This window comes from Hyaena hyaena, unplaced genomic scaffold (assembly GCF_003009895.1).
Source record: "Hyaena hyaena isolate Hyena2069 unplaced genomic scaffold, ASM300989v1 scaffold_94, whole genome shotgun sequence".
In the NCBI taxonomy this organism is placed as follows: Eukaryota; Metazoa; Chordata; class Mammalia; order Carnivora; family Hyaenidae; genus Hyaena; species Hyaena hyaena.
Window position 1 is genome coordinate 1,233,882 of NW_024080726.1, and position 18,460 is coordinate 1,252,341.

The window sequence follows — 18,460 nt, forward strand, 5'->3', positions numbered from 1 at the left end:
CTCCTGGGAGATGTTTGTGGTAACAAACACAGAGGAGCCTCCCAGTGAACCTTCTGAGGGCTGGTTTGCAGAGTGAACTCACCGCTGCGTGCTGAGAAATAAATCTGGTTTCTAACGCTCAGCAATCCCTGCTTCGGGGACGGGCACAGCCGCAAGTGGTAATAATGCCACATACGGGTGCTTGCTCTGCGCCAAGCACCGATCTGTTCTTACTCTGCAAATCCTCGAAATAGCCTGAGGGAGACGGCGGTGATCATCCTGTGTTACAAATGAGAAAACTGAGGGCAGAGACCGTGAGTAATCTGCCTCGAGTCCCACAGCTAGCCGGTGGAGGGCCCTGGACGTGAGGCTTCAGCTTCCAGAAGGTGAGCAGGGGCTTCCGTTCTATCGGACATCATCCAGTATTCCAAACACTCTTCTGGACAGCCCAGCTTGACTCTATGTCCTTCTGGCACTTAACCTCCCACGCCTCGCTAGCACTTTCCTTGAAGGCACTCGCTCTCCATTCTAGAAGCACAAGTAGCCATAGTCCACCTGTGAGAAAAGCTGCATTGAGTGATTCACACCCCGTCAAGTGCAGTGACTCAGCACCTCTTATATTTAAAGGTGTGATCAGGGAGAGGGGACAGGGCCATGTCTAGCTACGTACTCACATTCAGGCTAAGTCTCACAAGTTGAACATTTAATGAAAAGGACCGCCTCCGTGTCAGCCCTTCCTGCCCCTGTGCTTTTCTGCAAGAGGTCAGAGGTGAGGCTATAGACACCAGCTGTCAAAACAGGGAAGCCCCTGGCTCTATTCTAGGATACTCTCAGAACTTTCTGAAGCATTCCACAGAATTCTTCCTGGAGTTAAGCTGCCGGAAGAAGACAATTACATTGGCCCCAGGCCATAACTATCAGTAAGTATTTGCTAGCAGGATTTTTTTTTCTTGAGTAAAGAAGATAAAGTAAAAAGGTTCTGATTCAAAGAGCAGGCTTAGGTGGCTAAACTCCCCCCACACCCCCATGGCCTGGCTTAGGGACAAACAGGGAGGTGGGGCACACTGAGCCCACCCTGTCGTTTAAGTGGAGTCTCCTAAAAGGCCCAGGGTGAAGTGACACACAGAAGGCGCGGAGACAGTACGAGTGAGCGTCCACGGACCCAGTGCCGAGCCCGAGGGAACGCTCGCCCCCCACCGCCTCCTCGTCCTTCCCGGGGGAATCATTACCCTAGCTCTAACTCTGGTGTGTCTCTGGTGTTAGAGCCTTTTTAAAAACGAAACGGAGAGGAGAAAGCAAACAAGGCTGAAGGAGAAGGGTCCACTGTGAGCAAACCAGCTGCAGATCTTTCTGCCAATGGAGACACTGGCTCAGTGTGGCTGAGGTGAGGACGCTGAAGAGTCTGGGGACAAAGCATAAATAGAATGTACCTTTTATTAAGTAGAGAAAAATGGGAATTCTACATGATACAAAGGTTCCAGTTTGAGCAGATTCCACAGAAACCCTTCCCATCTCCATGTGCCTCTATCGGGGCATTGCTGCTGCCTCCCCGCCCACAGGGGACACACGGAGCTGATTCACGCTAGGGCGCACATGGTCGCCTCCGGGTCGCCCCGAGGGGCAGGGGCCAAGGGCATGGTGGGTCTCAAAGACCCTGACTTTTCAGGAGTCTCTTATGAGACTTTATTTTTAAAAAGGTCTGCGCAGTGGGCTGTGGGGCAGAGGGCTGCGTGAGGAGTGGCGTGTGGGGTGGAATGTCCCAGTCTGTGGAATTGTGGCGGGTGACCAGTCCGGTCAGGCGTTGTATGAAGAGGACGACACGCTGCCACCGTGGCCCGTCCAGTTAGTGTGGATGAACTTCCCGGGGTTGGCTAACAGTTCGTAAGTGTGAGCCCCGAAGTAATCCCGCTGAGCCTGGAAGACAAGGAATCGGACTGGGTGAAACAAACACGGGGACAGGGACCCTCAGGCACCAGCCAGGCCGAGGTTCACCACCCCCTCGGAAAGTTCACCTGGATGAGGTTGGCTGGCAGCATCTCGTGTCTGTACCCATCGTAGAAGGAGAGGGCGGTGGTGAAGCAGGGCATGGGGATGCCCGCCCGGACACCAGTGCTCACCGTCCGCCGCCAGGAGTCCTGAGCCGGAGAGAGCCAGAGACCAGGGGTCAGCCCCCAGGGCAGAAACCAGCTCCCTTAGGAATGACCACGTTCACGGGCATCGATGCTGGTAAGGGACAACCAAAGCCCGGGGGGCAGGATTCCTGTGCCAGCCGGCTCTGGGCGACTCACCTGGCACTTTTCAACAGCAGACTTAAAAAAGTCATCTAGTAGTAGATTCTGAAGTTGTGGGTTCCGATCAAATGCATCTTTTATCTTTCCTAGGAACACGCTGAAACGATCAAGAGGGAAGAAATCAATGAATCTTAACCTCCGCACGCTGCACGGCTGGTGGAAGGCAGGGAGGTAGGCCAGAAGCTGGTATATCCACCAGCGAGGTACAGAGCTCCTCTCCTTATCCCTAAGGCCAGCCGTCTGCTCGGCGAACACAGAGCCAGAGCCCACGAGGCAAGGCCGAGGGCAGGATCGTTGTCCCAGAACTACTTTAAAGGGTATAGTGTAGACAATCCAATTAGAATAGCCGACCCTGTCCTGTCGCCAGCGAGGGGACCGGCCACGCCCATCCTGGGGCAACCATCCCCGCTCTTACCTCCGGATGATGCAGCCGCCCCGCCACATCAGGGCGATGCCGCCATAGTTGAGGGTCCAGCCAAACTCCGTGGCGGCCTGTCTGAGCAGCATAAAGCCTTGTGCGTACGAGATGATCTTGGAAGCGTACAGGGCCTGCGGGATGACAGGCCCACCGGTGCTCCGGTCAGCCTCGTCTGCCCCGCAGGCAGCGTGGGTCCTGGCGGATGGCAGTCAGGACAGGGCTGGACTCTGCCGCCCCCGCCCCCGCCCCCACTACCACCGACGGCACCAATCTCACCCACTGCCAGGGATCAGGCCGCACCTTCCGAATGTCCTCCAGGAATGACTTCTTATCACCTTCAAACTGGAACTTTGGGGGACCCTTCAGCTTCTGGCTGGCTTGAACCCTCTCGTCCTTCAGGGATGATAAGCATCGAGCAAAAACCGCCTCGCCTATGTGGGGGAGAGGAAAATGTTACCAACGTTCACACCGAAAACCGGACAGAAAAGAATAAACGTAAGCCAGAGGGGACAAGGAAACACAGAAATGAGCCGGAAGTCTGTCTTAGGTCACAACATCTAACATGGCTCAGAGAGAGCTTTTTTTTTTAAGTTTATTAAGTTACTTCAAGAGCGTGCACGTGTGGGAAAGGGGGAGAGAGAGAGAGAGAAAGAGACTGGAGAAGGAAGGGCAGAGAGAGAGGGAGAGAGAATCGAAAGCAGGCTGTCAGTGAACAGCCCAAGTCAGGGCTTGATTCCAGGAACTGTGAGATCACGACCTGAGGCAAAACCAAGAGTCGGATGCTTAACTGACTGAGCCGCCCAGATGCCCCAGGAAGAACTTTTATACAAAACTCTAGACAGTTGACTTGAAAATTAAAACTCCAAACAAGTCAATTTTCCAACGTAAATGCAGGCGTCAACCACAAAAATCAACATGAAATTCAATGGGGAGCTTTGCAGAGAAAGCGAGGAGTAATCAGTTACTCTGCTGGTCCACAAGTAAAATGTCAATCTCAATCAAGAAGACTTTGATTTTTAAATTTTTTTTAATTAAAAAAAATTTTTTTAATGTTTTATTTATTTCTGAGGGAGAGACAGTGTGAGCAGGAGAGGGTCAGAGAGAGAGAGACACAGAATCTGCAACAGGCTCCAGGCTCTGAGCTGTCAGCACAGAGCCCGACGTGGGGCTCAAACCCATGAACCATGAGATCACGATCTGAGCCGAAGTCGGACGCTTAACCGACTGAGCCACCCAGGCGCCCCTGAAATGACAAGTTCTAGAATTAAATAATTCCTCTAGCCATTCTCTCCTCCGCAGACAAAATGAAGTAAAATCTCTAGGGACTTTGTTTTTGAGGAAAGGGTGCCAGCCATACACTCGAGAAGGCCGCCCAAACCCGGCAGTCCTCTGTCCTCGGGCAGCCCCTGACCGGCACACACACGATGACTTGGCACGGGCAGGAGGAAGTGTCCGCAAGGCTGCTGGCACGAGGGGGCGGGTGTGGCGCAAGCCGTCGGTGTCCCTCCCGGCTCATCCTGAAGGCGCTCAGCACACGCACGGCGGCCCCCCACCCCCGCCCCCAGGGACTGAGCCTGGCCTGCCTCTGACGGGGAGAGGGGTGCCCAGTCTCTCAAACAAGAGACCGGGATTCTTTTCAAGCCCGCAATACCTCACGCTTGAGTCGGCGATGACGACCCTGTTCCCAGCCCTTGTCCCCTCGGTCCCCAGCCCACGGCAACACTCAGACTTGCTAACACCCGGCCACTTCCTCCTGCACGGCTGCTGGTCCTTCCGGTGCTCAGAGCCCCAGCTCCCGGTCACCAGGGAGCCGCATTTCATCAGGGTGTCAGAGGGAGGGAGGAGGCCAGGGAGAGAAAGGCAACCTTTAACCCGAAGAGCGAGGAGGAAAGTCTGTTTCATTGGAGGGGGAGCCTTTCGTTACACACACGAGGAGCCTTGTTTTCGTCTTTTTCTTTTCTTTTTAAAATTTGTTAGGTTTTTAAAAATTTTTTTAAATGGTTACTTATTTTGAGAGAAAAATCATGTGAGTGGGGCAAGGGGCTTAGAGAGAGGGAGAGAGAATCCCACGCAGGCTCCACGCTGTCAGTGCAGAGTCTAACCCAGGGTTCGGTTCCACGAACCGTGAGATCACGACCTGAGCCGAAATGAAGAGTCAGACACTTGACTGACTCAAGCTGCCCGGGCGCCCTATTCTCCTTTCACTCCTGCCAGAAATGTAACTATTTTATTCTTAAAGGACCAATTTGTGGTTTTATGACTCCTCTTACTCTCTGTTCTCTCTTTCTGCTTTCTATGATTTTCTTTGCCCTGTACCTCTGTGAGTCTGATGCTTACCTCACTGCTATAAAACAAGCAGCATGCGAGAAAAGGGTACACACCAGTGCTCAGGACAGTGGTTTTCTTCTAGAAGAAGGGTAAGGAACTTAGAAAATGAATGTTCAAGAACCTGAAATGTATAGGCATTATTTTATTTTTAAAATACCTGGGGGGGGAATGCCTCAGCAAAATATTAATAAGTGTTGAGTACATAAGCTTATGTTATTCTGTGAACTTTTGTATGAAAAATTTCATTATGGTGATCTTACCCATTAGAAAGTCACGGAGGTCACCGACTACAGTTTAAATCACTAAGCCGAAAACTATCCCAGGGGAGCCTGGGTGGCTCAGTCGGTTAAGCCTCTAGCTCTTGATTTAGGCTCAGGTCATGATCTCATGGTTCGTGGGTTTGAGTCGGCTGTCAGTGCAGAGCCTGCTTGGGATTCTCCCTCTCCCTCCTTCTCTGCCCCTCCCCTACTCACGCTCTCTCTCCCCAAATAAATAAACTAAAAAAAAAACTATCCCAAAGGTCGAACTGGAGAAGAAAGCCAGGAATTTCCAAACGTATCTCAGAGCCCGTAGGACTGAGAGGAGGTAACGAGGAGGGGACTGAACAGGCTCAGCCTCGTGCACCGGGAGAGCAGAGAGGACTCTGGAGGCTGACGGGGGCCGCACACGTTCTCCAAAGCCCAGCTCCTTAGCTGCCGGTCTGTACCAGTTTTCCAGGAGATCAAGAGCAAAGAAAATGGTGAGACGAAAGGCTTCAGGCGGAAGCGTCACTTACCGATGAGGGTGACAGGAACGCCATAGTCCAGGGCGGAGATGGCAGTCCACTTGCCTGTGCCCTTCTGCCCCGCGCTGTCCCTGATCTTCGGCAGCAGGTGTTTGCCGTCGCTGTCTTGAAACTTGAGGATGTTGGCCGTGATTTCGATCAGGAACGAGTCGAGCTCGGTCTTATTCCATTCCTCAAACGCCTAGTGCAGGACGTGAGGGCAAACAGCGTGAGAGAAACCAGGGCCGCACGGAGAAGCTCCCCTAACCGCCGCTCACGACGTGCTCAGCACGTGAGGCCAACGGGCTCTAAGCACGTGCCTGACCGCTGCTCCCCGAGCCGAGGGCTCTGCTCCCCACGAGGCAGGTGTCCTCCATCCCCCCCACCGGCTCTGCTGATCTCCGATTCCCAGCACAGTTCTCGCCCCGGAGCCAAGCGCCCCTCGCCCCACACCGTCGCCTCCTCAGCCGCCTCCCCTGCTCCCTGATCCACATCTACTTTTTACACCAGTTTCCTCCTCTTTGTATCAGGTACCACCAGCGGGTTTCGTCTATTTATTTATTTTGATGTTTTTGAGAGAGAGAGAGAGCATGCACGTGTGTTTTTCTCTTTTGAGAGAGACAGAGAACCCCAGCAGGCTCCATGCTGCCAGCACAGAGGCTGATGTGGGGCTCGATCCCACAAACCATGAGATCATAACCTGAGCCAAAACCGGCCACTTAACTGACAGGAGCCACCAAGGTGCCACACCCCTGAGTTATCTATGTTATTATTACTGTGTCTTCCCAGCTCCAAGTGGGACAGAGCCTTTGTTTTTTTTCCCCTGTCATATCCACGGGATTTAGAACAGTTCCCAGCATAGACAGAAGCACTCGTATGTGTTGAATAAATATATTAAGTTTGAAGTAAACCAATTAAATAGGAACACAAAAAAGAAAAGCACTGTTTTCTATGAAAACTAAGTTAAATTGTTTTGGGGGCGCCTGAGTGGATCAGTCGGTAAAGCAAAGTGACACCGTTAAACTCAAGGAGGAAAAACCGTAAAAGACCTGGAGGGACTCTGCGGCGTGTGCCTCGCAAGTAAGTGTCTGTGGTCACGCCGCACTCAGAGTAACTGGAACCAGAAAGTCTGGGGGACGAGACAGGTCTAGGATGCGAGCCGGCAGAGCCGCAGTCAGGGGAAAGGGCTGGACTGGCGAGGAGCATGCTCTCCTGTATTTTCAGTTAGAAGAAATGTTTGCCTTGTCAAAGATGCTGAGGTACTGAGAGAAAAGAGTACTGGGGTTGACCTTGAAACGTATTTTTACAAGATCAAACTGACAGGGCCGGCCAGATATTCGACACGGCAAGTGCAGTGAAATTGCAAGCGGAGAATCAGGGTGTTGTGAGCACAGGGGGGTGTGAGTACAGGGGGGTGTGAGTACAGGGGGTGTGTGAGCACAGCGGGGTGTGAGCACAGCGGGGTGTGCGCACAAGTGCTCACTGCCGGATTCTTTCAGCTTTGCTGTATGTTTGCGCATCCTCATACTAAAATATCAGGAGGAGGGAGGATGTTCTGTTTCCCCCACTTTAGCTAACTTTTCTGACTAACTGCCAACAGTCAGTCCCAGCCTGACCAGAAAAGCAAGCTTCTCGGGGTGCCTGGGTGGCTTAGCCCATGGAGCGTGACTCTTGATCTCAGGGTTTTGACTTTGAGCCCCACGTTGGGTGTAGAGATTACTTTAAAAAAAAAAAAAAAAAAGGAGGAGGGGAGCCTGGGCGGCTCAGCCAGTTAAGCGTCCAACTTCGGCTCAGGGCATGGTCTCACTGCTCGTGAGTTCAAGCCCCGCGTCGGGCTCTGTGCAGACAGCTCAGGGCCTAGAGCCTGCTTCAGATTCTGTTGTCTCTCTCCCCCTCGGCCGTTCCCCCTACTTGCACTCAGTCTCTCTCTCTCTCTCAAAAAATAAACATTAAAAAAAATTTTTAAAAGGGGGCACTGGGTGGCTCAGTCAGTTAAGCATCCGACTCAATATCAGCTCAGGTTATGGTCTCACGGTTCACAGGATCGAGCCCTGCATCTGGCCCCATGCACACAGTCTCACTCTCTCAAAATAAATAAACTTAAAAAAAAAAAAAAAAGAAAAGAAAAGCAAGCTTCTACTCCACCTACCATACGGGATGACAGGAGGGCCAAATGAGGTAATACCATAAAGGGACACAGGCCTGACACACAGAAGGGTCACCAAATGGCGGTAATGATTGCCACCGAGATTGTCTGGCAAATTCGGCTCGGTGACTCGCTCTCCCATCTTACAGCTTCCCTTCAAGCAGGCTGAGTCCAACCCGCTACCAGCAGGACCCGGGGAGGAGGAGGAGGAGGAGGAGGAAGGGGAAGGCTTCACTGGCACCAGCACCTCCCTTCTCCTCTGAGCGGCATCACCGGCCGCCTGCAGGCAGCGCCGGGGACTCACCTTTGCCATCTCGTCGTGCCCCATGCCCAGCACATCTTTCATCAGGTGGTAGGCCTCACAGATGAGCTGCATGTCCCCGTACTCTATCCCATTGTGCACCATCTTCACGAAGTGCCCCGCGCCCTCATCTCCCACCTGTCAGGGCGACAAGTCCCAGGAGGCCTTCAGAGAGGCAGGTGAGGCCCCAGAAAAGCCCACATCAACTTCGTCGGCCAGGCTCCCTCCCCACACAAGGAACGACAGGTATGAAGCAAACATCTGTCGTGTTTTTAAAATTAAGAGTCACTAGGTAACAATTCAATATAACCGTTAATCCAGTCCAGAGTTACTTCAAACTCACTCTAAGTTCATTCTAGATTTTTCCACACCTTCCGGCTCACTGCCAGCACCCCCCAGCCCTTTACCTGCATTTCCTACCTTCCCTTGTTACTAAGGGCCCCTCGCCCCCAGCCCTGCCCATGAGCAAAAGACCTCCCCTGGGGCGCCTGGGTGGCTTAGTCGGTTAAGAGTCCGACTTTCGCTTAGGTCATGATCTCGCGGTTCGTGGGTTCGAGCCCCGCGTCGGGCTCTGTGCTGACTGCCAGCTCGGAGCCTGGAGCCTGTTTCAGTCTGTGACTCCCTCTCTCTCTGACCCTCCCCTGCTCACGCTGTCTCTCTCTCTCTCTCCTAGAAATAAATAAAAACATTAAAAAAAAAAAAAAAAAGACCTCCCCTTCCTCCTCCTGAGGTCACCGCGGTCATGGCGACCGGGCGTTATAGTAAGTCAGCTCATTAAATCCCTTGTACTTTTAAAAATACATAAATGTGTTGCAGGTGTTTCTAATGGCTACCAAGGGGTAAAGGGACCTTAGATCCCAGGTCTGGCCCTCAACCTCATCAGCCCAGAAACATGTTCTCGCCAAGGCCTCACAGTTGGACAAAAGATACTGATTTCTAAAAAGCTGACAAGAGTCAGAGAGCCAGTTTAGGAGTTTAGGGTGAAAAACTTCACCACGGATCTTGGTGGTTACAAGTGTGAGTGTGGTCGGCACATTCTGTCCCTACAGACCAGCTATGGATCCGGGATCTGGACTGCTGACGCGGAGAGACTCCACTGTCTGAGTCCCCGCTGGTGATCTGCCTCCTTCTGTGACAGCCATGTCTTTGGCTGCTAAGTAACATAACAAGTAACATCTTACTTCACGCCATCCTGACTATAACTTCCAAAACGAACAAAGGAGTGGTGCACTTGGGGTCTATCCCAGTTCTTTCAATATCCTGAGATGAAGCCGTGGGGCTATGGAAAGGCTTGATCAAGGCACATCAGGGCCAGGGGCGCCTGAGTGGCTCAGTCGGTTGAGCGTCTGACTTCAGCTCAGGTCATGATCTCACGATTCGTGGGTTCAAGCCCCGCATTAGGCTCTGTGCTGACAGCCAGCTCAGAGCCTGGAGGCTGCTTCGGATTCTGTATCTCTCTCTCTCTCTCTCTCTGACCCTCCCCTGCTCATGCTGTCTTTCTCTCAGAAATAAATAAAACAGTAAAAAAAAAAAAAAAAAAAATAGACACGTCAGGGCCAGTATCTGTATCTGTCTTCATGACTCTGTCCTAAGCATATCTACGAAGACGTGACTGTCACTGTACTTTTACTGTAGTAACTGACTGTCCAGGGGTAAGAGTTCACTTCCTAGTCCTTTACACTAAGGAGAAACTCATCAGCCTTCCTCACCCTCCAAATCCAGCCCAGCCTCTCTCTACCCTAAGTAGATTTATGAATTCGTAAAAACATACAGAGCAGCATGGACACTACAGCTGAAGTCCCCGGGAGTAGTCGGCTATTCCCCCCACTCCTCGTAGGCCTCAGTCCTCGGTTTGTCTCCACCATTTACCTCCCTCAGAGGAGATGAAACTAACAAAGGGGATTAGGGGCCCAAGAGACCTTAGAGGCCATCCAGCCCATCCCCCACATTTTACAGACAAGAACACTGAAGCCCACGGAGATTTCTGACCAACTTGCTCACATCACCCAGTTAATGGAGAGCCAGAGTCACAGCTCGGGTCTCCCAGCCTCGTGGGGTGGGCGGAGGCTGCGGAACGGATAAAACTCATTTTAGTAGCAACGCAGCCTGGCAGCAGCCAGTCCTCTCCCTTCCACGTGGACAGACAAGCCCTTTTGGTTCTGATGTTTCCTCGTTTTCCTGAAGCCACGCAGCTACAACAAACCTCGCTCCCCCTCATTCCTGTGCCTCCTTAAAGAACCCCGCTTTCAGGTGAACTGGGGAGGGCTGTTTTTCACATCGGCCTCAAGACTGAATATTCAGTTAAGATCAAGGACGTGTGAAACAGGCATGCGTCTTGGGCCTCCGCTGTGCTGGTGACTTCCCCACGCCCCAACTTCACATCTGAGTGGCTTGTTGCCCCCACGGGGGTCCTGGCTTTGTGTGCTCAGTGCCACCCGCGCCCATGTTACCAGCCGGCTGGAAAGAGTAGCCAGAACTTGCCCAGTCACAGCACGGCTCCCCAGTTCCTACTTTTGCAGCGATGCCTTGGAAGATCATCTTGATGTGGGGCCTGTGGGAAGGAACCGTGTAGTTTAGCTGCTGAAAGGAGAGGGGTTGAGATCTCGATTAAATACCCAAGGACCACCCCTCACCCTTTTGTTGTTGTTGTTCAAATGGGAAAAAAGTAATGAACGCGCCAAGAGCAAAGGGAAACCCATCAGGGGCTGCGGACTCTGTAATTAGAGCAGACACACAGACAGAAAGGCCAGAGGAGGCATTGAAGCACAAGGAGAAGTTCCTTCTGCGCAATCAAAAGCAGCTGTGATTCTAAACAGAGGGCGACAGGGACGTCCCTGTGAGAGCCCTTCTCTCCGGCTGCGTGCGCGCCGTCGGGTGCAGCCTGGCTCTGCCCTGGGGACCCTGCGGGAGCTCTCAGGGCTACACCCACCGCTATTTGGAGAAAAAGCAGGTGTTCTGCCTTCCTCCCACGGCTCCCGCATGAGGGTGTGTTACCTCACAGGGCTTCCTGCCCACGTTCTTCTCACCACTGACCAACAAAGGCTCCTTCCCAAGAAATGTTTGGTAAAGACCCTGAACTGACGGGGTCGCAAAGCTAATGCTTGGGATTAAGGCTCAGACAGCTGCGTGGGGGGCTGGGGACTCTCCCGGTCTCATGGGGAGCACATCAGGTCACAGTGCCACTTGGACCTCTGCCAGGCCAGGTCGAGGAAATGCGTCCAGGGGCAGACAGGGCACCCGTGCACATCACATCCTTCTGGGCGTCTTGTCTGCGTGACTAGCCCGCTGGGCTGTTACCCCAAGGTGAATGCCCGTCAGCTCCTCAGCAGCAGGAAGGCCCCTATCTACTTGTAGACGTAAGCTACTTAAAAGAATCCCCGAACTTGGGGCGCCTGAGTGGCTCAGTTGGTTAAATGACTGACTCTGGCTCATGTCATGATCTCAAGGTTCATGGGTTCAAGCCCCAGGACGGGCTTTGTGCTGACAGCTCAGAGCCTGGAGCCTGCTTCGGATTCTGTGTCCCCCTCTCTCTGTGGCCCTCCCCCACTTGCACTCTCTCTCTCAAAAAAAAAAAAATAAATTAAGAAAACATTACCAAAAAAAAAAAAAAGAATCCCCAAACTTACTCCTCAGAGAGGGAACAGAAAAAATAACTTCCCCAGGAATCCCTTTATCTCTGGGAATTAGGTTTAAACACGCTTTTCTTTAACGCCTGAGATAAGTGCAGCATATTTGGAAATCAAACTCCCTCAGAAGAGAAAGGTACCTTGCTGTGCCTCCCTGAAAAGGAGCCTCCTTTTCTGTTTCCTTCTGAGCTGCTCACCTAGCTCCCTCTGTCTGGCTCTCTCTCTCTCTCTGCGGTCGGAACAGCGGGGGGAGCTTCACTCAGTCAGCGGCAGGTAGGATTATTCCTACCATCGGTTTTCATTCTCTGTCTACTCAGCCCTCACCCTCGCGCCTCACGCACCCCTTCTTTCCCATCACCGACACACCCCCCCTTCGGTGGCCAACGCCTCCTCTTACGAGCAGCACAACAAATAGTGTGAAATGTGTTTCTGCCCCAAGTCAAATAAAAACATCCCCCTTGCTCTCCCAGGGACAAAACAGGCCCCGTCAGCTCTTTCCATCACCCACAAGTGTTAAATAAACAGCTACTTTAGGACCAGACACCACTTGCAGAGGCAGACCTACTTCTAAGGCCGGACGGTGCACAGGACGCTAGTCGAACAGCTTCCTTAGAGCCTCTGAGCTCTGTAGGCCTAATCAGAGTTTCTAGGCCCGGTCTTGGAGGAAGTAGCAGAAGATAAAAGGCAAAAGGCAATATGCACATGTATGACGTGAGAGCAGCAGAGCGGATGAAAGAACCCTTCCCGGCGTCTCCAACACTTGGGCACCACAGAGGTCCAGGTGGGGGAAGGGTCCCCAGCCCACCCTTCTCCCAGCTCGGGCTCCCTTGTGCTGAGGTGGAGGTGGGCACCTTTGATACTCACCAGGCTTCTTTGTCCCCTCCGGGCATAAGTGAGGGGCCATGGCGGGCCCCTTCCTCTCCGCCACTGACTCCGCTCCCCACAAACAGGATCCCCTTGGCCTTGAGGGTTCGGCATCGTCTCTACAGGAGAGAATCATCACGCTTCCATGAAAGTCTCTCCCAGAGAATGAGAGGTGGTATCGAATACGTACGCGAGCCCACAGTGGAGGTGAAATGACCCAAGGGGCCAAGGTCAACCTGATCTTTCAAGGAATTTAATCCCCTCAGTTTGGGAGTCAGAAAACAACATATCCAGGGCAACGGGCTGGCTCAGTCAGTAAAGTATGTGACTCTTGATCTCAGGGTCGGGAGTTTGAGCCCCATGTTGTGTGCAGAGATTACTTGGGTAAAACAAAAACAATCCACAGAAGTTCAATGTTTATTTATTCTTGAGAGAGCACACGCGCATGTGCGCAAGTGCAGGAAGGGCAGAGAGAGAGAGAGAGAGAGAGAGAGAGGGAGGGAAGGAGGGAGACACAGAATCCGAAGCAGGTTCCAGGCTCTGAGCTGTCAGCACAGCTGACCCACAAACCATGAGATCATGATCTGAGAGGAAGTCAGACATCCAGTTAACTGAGCCACCCAGGCCCTCCTCCACGGAAGTTTAAAATAGCTGTCTGGGTGCCTGGGTGGCTCAGTCAGTTAAGTGTCCGACTCTTCATTTCAGCTCAGGTCATGACCTCACAGCCTGCTGGATCGAGCCCTGTATCCGGCTCTGTGCTGACAGCACGGAGCCTGCTTGGGATTCTCTCTCCCTCTCTCTATGCCCCTCCCTCTCTCTCTCTCTCTCTCAAAATAAATTCTAAAAAATTTTAAAAATAGTAAGTAAAGTAATAAAACAAAATAAATAGCTATCCTTCCCCCAAAGGGAAATAATAAAGCCAAACATATATTCTCATTTACTGGAAGATCCAGTTACCATAAGACTCAGTCAAGAGTTTAATACAGGGGCGCCTGGGTGGCTCAGTCAGTTAAGCATCTGACATTGGCTCAGGTTATGTCAGTTTGTGAGTTCAAGCCCCGCCATCAAGCTCTCTGCTTGGGATCTTCTGTCCCCCTCTCTCTGCTCCTCCCCCACTTTCGCTCTCTCTAATAAAACATTATTAAAAACGCCACAGAAGAGCTTAATACAAATATGACAATCCCCCTCTCAGCACTTCAGATTGTACAGACTCCTTCCAGCATATGAGGTCAGTAAAGCCGTGGTTCTCAGGGTGACTGGGTGACTTGGTTGGGCATCCAACTTCCAATCAGGCAATGATCTCGTGGCTCATGGGTTTGAGTCCTGAATCAGGCTCACTGCTCTCAGTGCAAAGCCCCGGCTTGGTATCTTCTGTCCCCCTTGCTCTCTGCCCCTCCCCAGCTCACACGCTCTCTCTCTCAAACAAAACATTAAAAAAAAAAGACGTGGTTCTCAACCACGCTGTACACTGACTGACATTTCACGGGCGGGGGGCAGAGCAGGGAAGAGCTAAGCACAAACTCTCATCCTGTTGTATCCAAGCAAAAGTCATCCTTCTGAGTTACATGTATGTCTTAGAAACAAAGGCCAAGAACTGCAACGTCAGCACCAAGCCCCACAGCCAGCACTACAGAAGGACAGTCCATTCTGTTATCACATGTACAGTGCCGATCCTTTTTTTCTAGAATGTTCTCAGAACCAGGAAGAATGTAGACTGAAGGAGACTTACTGTGGTATCCCTGTATTCAGAATTTCCTCCATCAATGATAATGTCACCAGCATCCAACAATGGTACCTGTAACCAGACACTGGTGTTAAGCTGAGCCAAAGGAATGAGAGCCAAAACTAGAAAGTACCTTGAGCAAATAATACAAACAGGAATTTATCCCAAATAGATCTGGCCTAAAAGCGTAAGTTGTTTAATTTTCAATAATCCTCCCCGTGGCTACAGCTGGAGCCTGCGTGAAAGGTTAGGGCTAACGACCAGTCAGCATTTCCTACAACTTAAAATTTGACAACCAAAACCTACTTGAAAATTTTTGTATTTCCAGTGTGTGCCCCTGGCTGGTTTACATTCCCAAACACTGGGAACAGGACTCGTTCTAAAGGATTACATCACGTCCTATAAAATCTCTGTGCGGAGAGAATAGGGGACCCGTGAACAGGCGTCAGGTGGTTTGGTGCCTGAATGAGTGAGATGATCGCCCCCGTCTGGAGATGGAGGAGGAGACCGGGCCTCGAACAAGCACAATCTCCTACAGAAAACACATGGGCTTTACCATTTACCATTCAGTCCCCTTGCTCCCCCCACGGGGCTCCAGGGAACCTGACTTCGTTATTTCTTATGCCGAAGAAGAAGCTACACTTTCTAATCCGTTCTGTCTACAGCTAATCGTGACCAGCTCAGCATCTTGCTGCACAAAGAGCTTGCTATGTCCTTCCCTTATCACAGTGTTCCTCCTTCCGAGGTCATCTGCTTGTTTAATGGGAGCACACTGCTTACAAACTCCCCTCTCTGTGGAGGCACCCCCACGGCTCCCGGAGAAACGGAATGTTCACCCCTTGCCTTTGTTGATTGTCCCTCCATTTCTCCCAGAGAAACGTTTCTTCCAAACAGCTAATGTCTCAGTTTTTCGTCAGAACTGTTACTGTCGAACTGTTTTTGAGTGGCTTCCTAGGTTATTTCTGAAGGGTTCCCCTTCGTCCGTAGGTTGTGTGTGGTTTTGCATTTTGTTGTTGGAGGGGAAAGCACCCTGAGGCTGCAGGGCACTGGCCCTGAGCTTGTCCCCATGGACTGTCGGTGTTGAGGAAAGGGGCCCAGAGGTGCCCCAGAGACAGCTCACAACTCCCTCCTCGGCTGATAATCAGGGCCATGAGTGTAACAGAGGCCTGCCTCCCAGGGGCCCTCGCTGGGACACTCGACACAGGTCACCCATCTGGCCCAGCACAGCCATTCTGGCCCATAATACACATATTTTTTTTTTCCTGCGAAAAAGATACACTTGCTAGAGCCAACAAATCATTGAGAAATAAGTACTCAGGGTGTAATTCCCAGGATTCCCTCAGGGGCCCTCATTATTTATATTCAATGATACAACAATTTAAGCATGGTGGGGGGTGGGGGGGATCAACTTCTAAATTTCAGACACTCCGGTTTACCAGTGAAGAGCACTAAGGATGCATAACACCACATCCCAAACTGTAAGCGTTCTTGAACCCCAAAGATCGGGGAAGGCCACCGTTTCTGTTCCCGGTGTTAATAAATTCTTAGGGCAACGTCTCTGAGTGGCTTCAGAATTTTATACCTAAGGAATTATTACCACCTGAGGATTTATTGTTCCTTAATTAGGGCCAAGCTAACCAACATGAGACATCTAAGCATTGTTTGTTGGAACCAAGCAGTTCATATCCACAAATTGAAGAAGGGGGAAAAAAATCTCCTAAGTAAAAGTAAGTGAAATCTCGCTCAAGGAATAGACGAGTTGCCCCACTAGCGGCAGTCGGGAGCAGACGTGGCCTCACCAGTTTCTCAATGAAATCGTCGACGGCCTGGCCAGCCTTCACCAGCAGAATGACCCGCCGCGGCTTCTTCAGCATGGACACCATCTCCTCCAAGGAGTGCGCACCAAGCACTTTGGTTCCCTTTGCCTCATTGGCCAAGAAATCATCAACTTTGGAGACAGTCCTGTTAAAAGCACAAACCTAGAAGGACAGAAAGGTCTGATTAGAGGATCCAGGACACAAAAGACCTCAGACCCTGGATTAAGTGAACCCGAGGCACTGCACAGAAGACTATAAGTGAAGGGCGACTGCCTGAGGCAAATCAGGCTGGAGTCTGTCACTAGCTGATAGGGACTCCATCAAATCTAGGGACCAGCGGCTGGAAACTGCTATCTTTTGTCTCGAAGCCAGTTTAGCGTTTGTAACTAAACTTTTCACTCTCCCCTGATTCTCATTGGGCAATAAAGGTGGAGTTCCATATACCCCGGCCGGATTTCTCCTTCTTAACATCCGGTAGGTTTGTTCAGGCTTACAGAACTGACAGATCTATTTAGCAAGACCGTCCTTCAGAGAACTGTGGAGCTGGTCTTCCCACACCCGCAGGTGACCAGGTGCTTCTCTTTCCTTTGCAAAAATGTCGTAAGCAACAAGAGGGAATAAACCAAGAGAAATAAGTTCCAGGTCGTATAGGATCTTTGAAATCAGGGCACACCAAGAACCCACAAGAGTGTGCCCTCCTAACTTACCACGAAGCCATGGTCGTTCATGTTCAAAATTAAGTTCTGGCCCATGACAGCCAGTCCAATCAGTGCAATATCGGCTCTACAAGACCGGGAAAAGGAACAAAGAAAAATGAGTCAGTTCCACTTTCAGCCCTTCCAACTCAGGGACCCAGAGTGTCCTGGCTTTTGCTATGATCACCTTGCCTCGCCATTTCTTCTGTGCCCCTACTCTCTTCCAGCCTTGAGAACCCAGGCATGCGCCTCCCAGGCCACCCTGCCCTCTGCCACTGCGAAGGACCTCAAGTTCTCTTGAGACCAACTACGCGTGCACGCAGGAGGGCATGCAATCTTTGCGGTGCTCCAGTCTACCCGGTAATGACTCACTGCGGTGTCCCCTTCTCCCGCCCCGGGGAGAAGCCCCTGAAGGCACGGCCGCCCACTGGCCAGCCTCTTCCCCTCCCGGCTCGGGCCCTGGTTTCCCTTGGCCATGCTGGTTCCCTCCCGCCCGGCCCTTTCTAGAAAAGGGGATCCGCCCGGAGCCGCCGCGAGGGGCAGAGAGCCCGGCCCGCGGGGGCCGAGACCCCGAAGGTCCGGGGCTCCGGGGGCCATGAGGCCGTGCTCCGGCACCTCCGGGGCCAAGGCGACTTCAGGGAGGCTCCGCCCTCCGCGCCGGCCACCCGCGAGCCGTCACTCACTGGGCCATGGCTGCGACGGCGACGACGGCGGTCGGGGTAGGAGCGGACAGAACCGAGGAGCTCAGAGCGCGCGGAGCGGCGACCGAGGAGCAGTCCCTCTCCTGCTCCGGCCCCCAGGCCCTGGCCGCGGCCTTCCCGCCCCGACCAATCGGAAGGAAGGGGCGGAGCTGCGCCATCACGCCATTGGCCCTCCCCGGCGCCTGTTAGACCACCTGAGGCAAGTGGGCCCGCCCACTTCTGGGGCCGGCTCAGGAGAACGCCGAGCACATCGATGCGACGCCAAAGCAGGCGGGGCGGGGTCTTCGCGGACTGGCACAGGCCCGCAGGGCGCGGGGCTCTGGGCGCCGGAATAAGTGGAGGGGTGGGCGGAGGGCGCCTGGGACAGGTACAGGGAGCTGGGCGGGGGGCACCCGGGACTAGCACCAGGGGCTGGGAGGGGCGCGGGCACAAGTGGAGGGGTGCGGGGTACCTGATACAGGCATAGGGGGCGGGGGCAGGGCACTAGTGGGTAGGGGGCGGGGGCTGGGAGACGCTGGGGTTGGCGGAGGGAGCAGGGCGGGGGAAGCCTCGCACAGGCACAGGGAGTGAGGCGGGGGGCTTCCCGGACTGGCACCAAACGGGGCGTGGGCCCCAGTGGAGGGGGCGCGAGCCTGGAGGTGCCAGAGCTGGCGGAGGGAGAGGGGCAGGGGGCGTCCAGACAGGGCGCTGGGGGGCTGGGAGAGGCACGTGCACAAGTGGAGGGGTGCGGGACGCCTGTGCCAGGCACAGGGGTTGGGGCGGGGGGCACCCGGACTGGCACCAAACGGGGCGTGGGCACGAGTGGAGG

The 18,460-nt window shown here is 53.0% G+C and overlaps 1 protein-coding gene across 1 annotated transcript; it reads right to left on the reverse strand.

The window, feature by feature from the left end:
- Nucleotides 1–1,395: 1,395 nt before the first annotated feature.
- Nucleotides 1,396–17,747, reverse strand: PGD (phosphogluconate dehydrogenase). Its single transcript, XM_039235003.1, has 13 exons — nt 17,635–17,747; nt 16,964–17,039; nt 16,239–16,418; nt 14,446–14,511; nt 12,717–12,835; nt 10,708–10,777; nt 8,230–8,364; nt 5,792–5,981; nt 2,989–3,119; nt 2,686–2,819; nt 2,268–2,367; nt 1,992–2,114; nt 1,396–1,893 (listed from the first exon to the last, which is right to left on the reverse strand). The coding sequence occupies exons 1-13, from the start codon at nt 17,640–17,642 to the stop codon at nt 1,774–1,776; spliced, it is 1,452 nt and encodes a 483-aa protein (XP_039090934.1). The 5' UTR covers nt 17,643–17,747; the 3' UTR covers nt 1,396–1,773.
- Nucleotides 17,748–18,460: the final 713 nt, after the last annotated feature.

Excerpts from the sequence above, each read along its gene's own strand:
- PGD (XM_039235003.1), bottom strand. Across the intron at positions 12,836-14,445 it reads CTGAATACAGGGATACCACA|AGACGATGCCGAACCCTCAA; the intron begins GTAAGTCTCCTT and ends TCTCTCCTGTAG. Across the intron at positions 1,894-1,991 it reads TGCCAGCCAACCTCATCCAG|GCTCAGCGGGATTACTTCGG; the intron begins GTGAACTTTCCG and ends CTTGTCTTCCAG.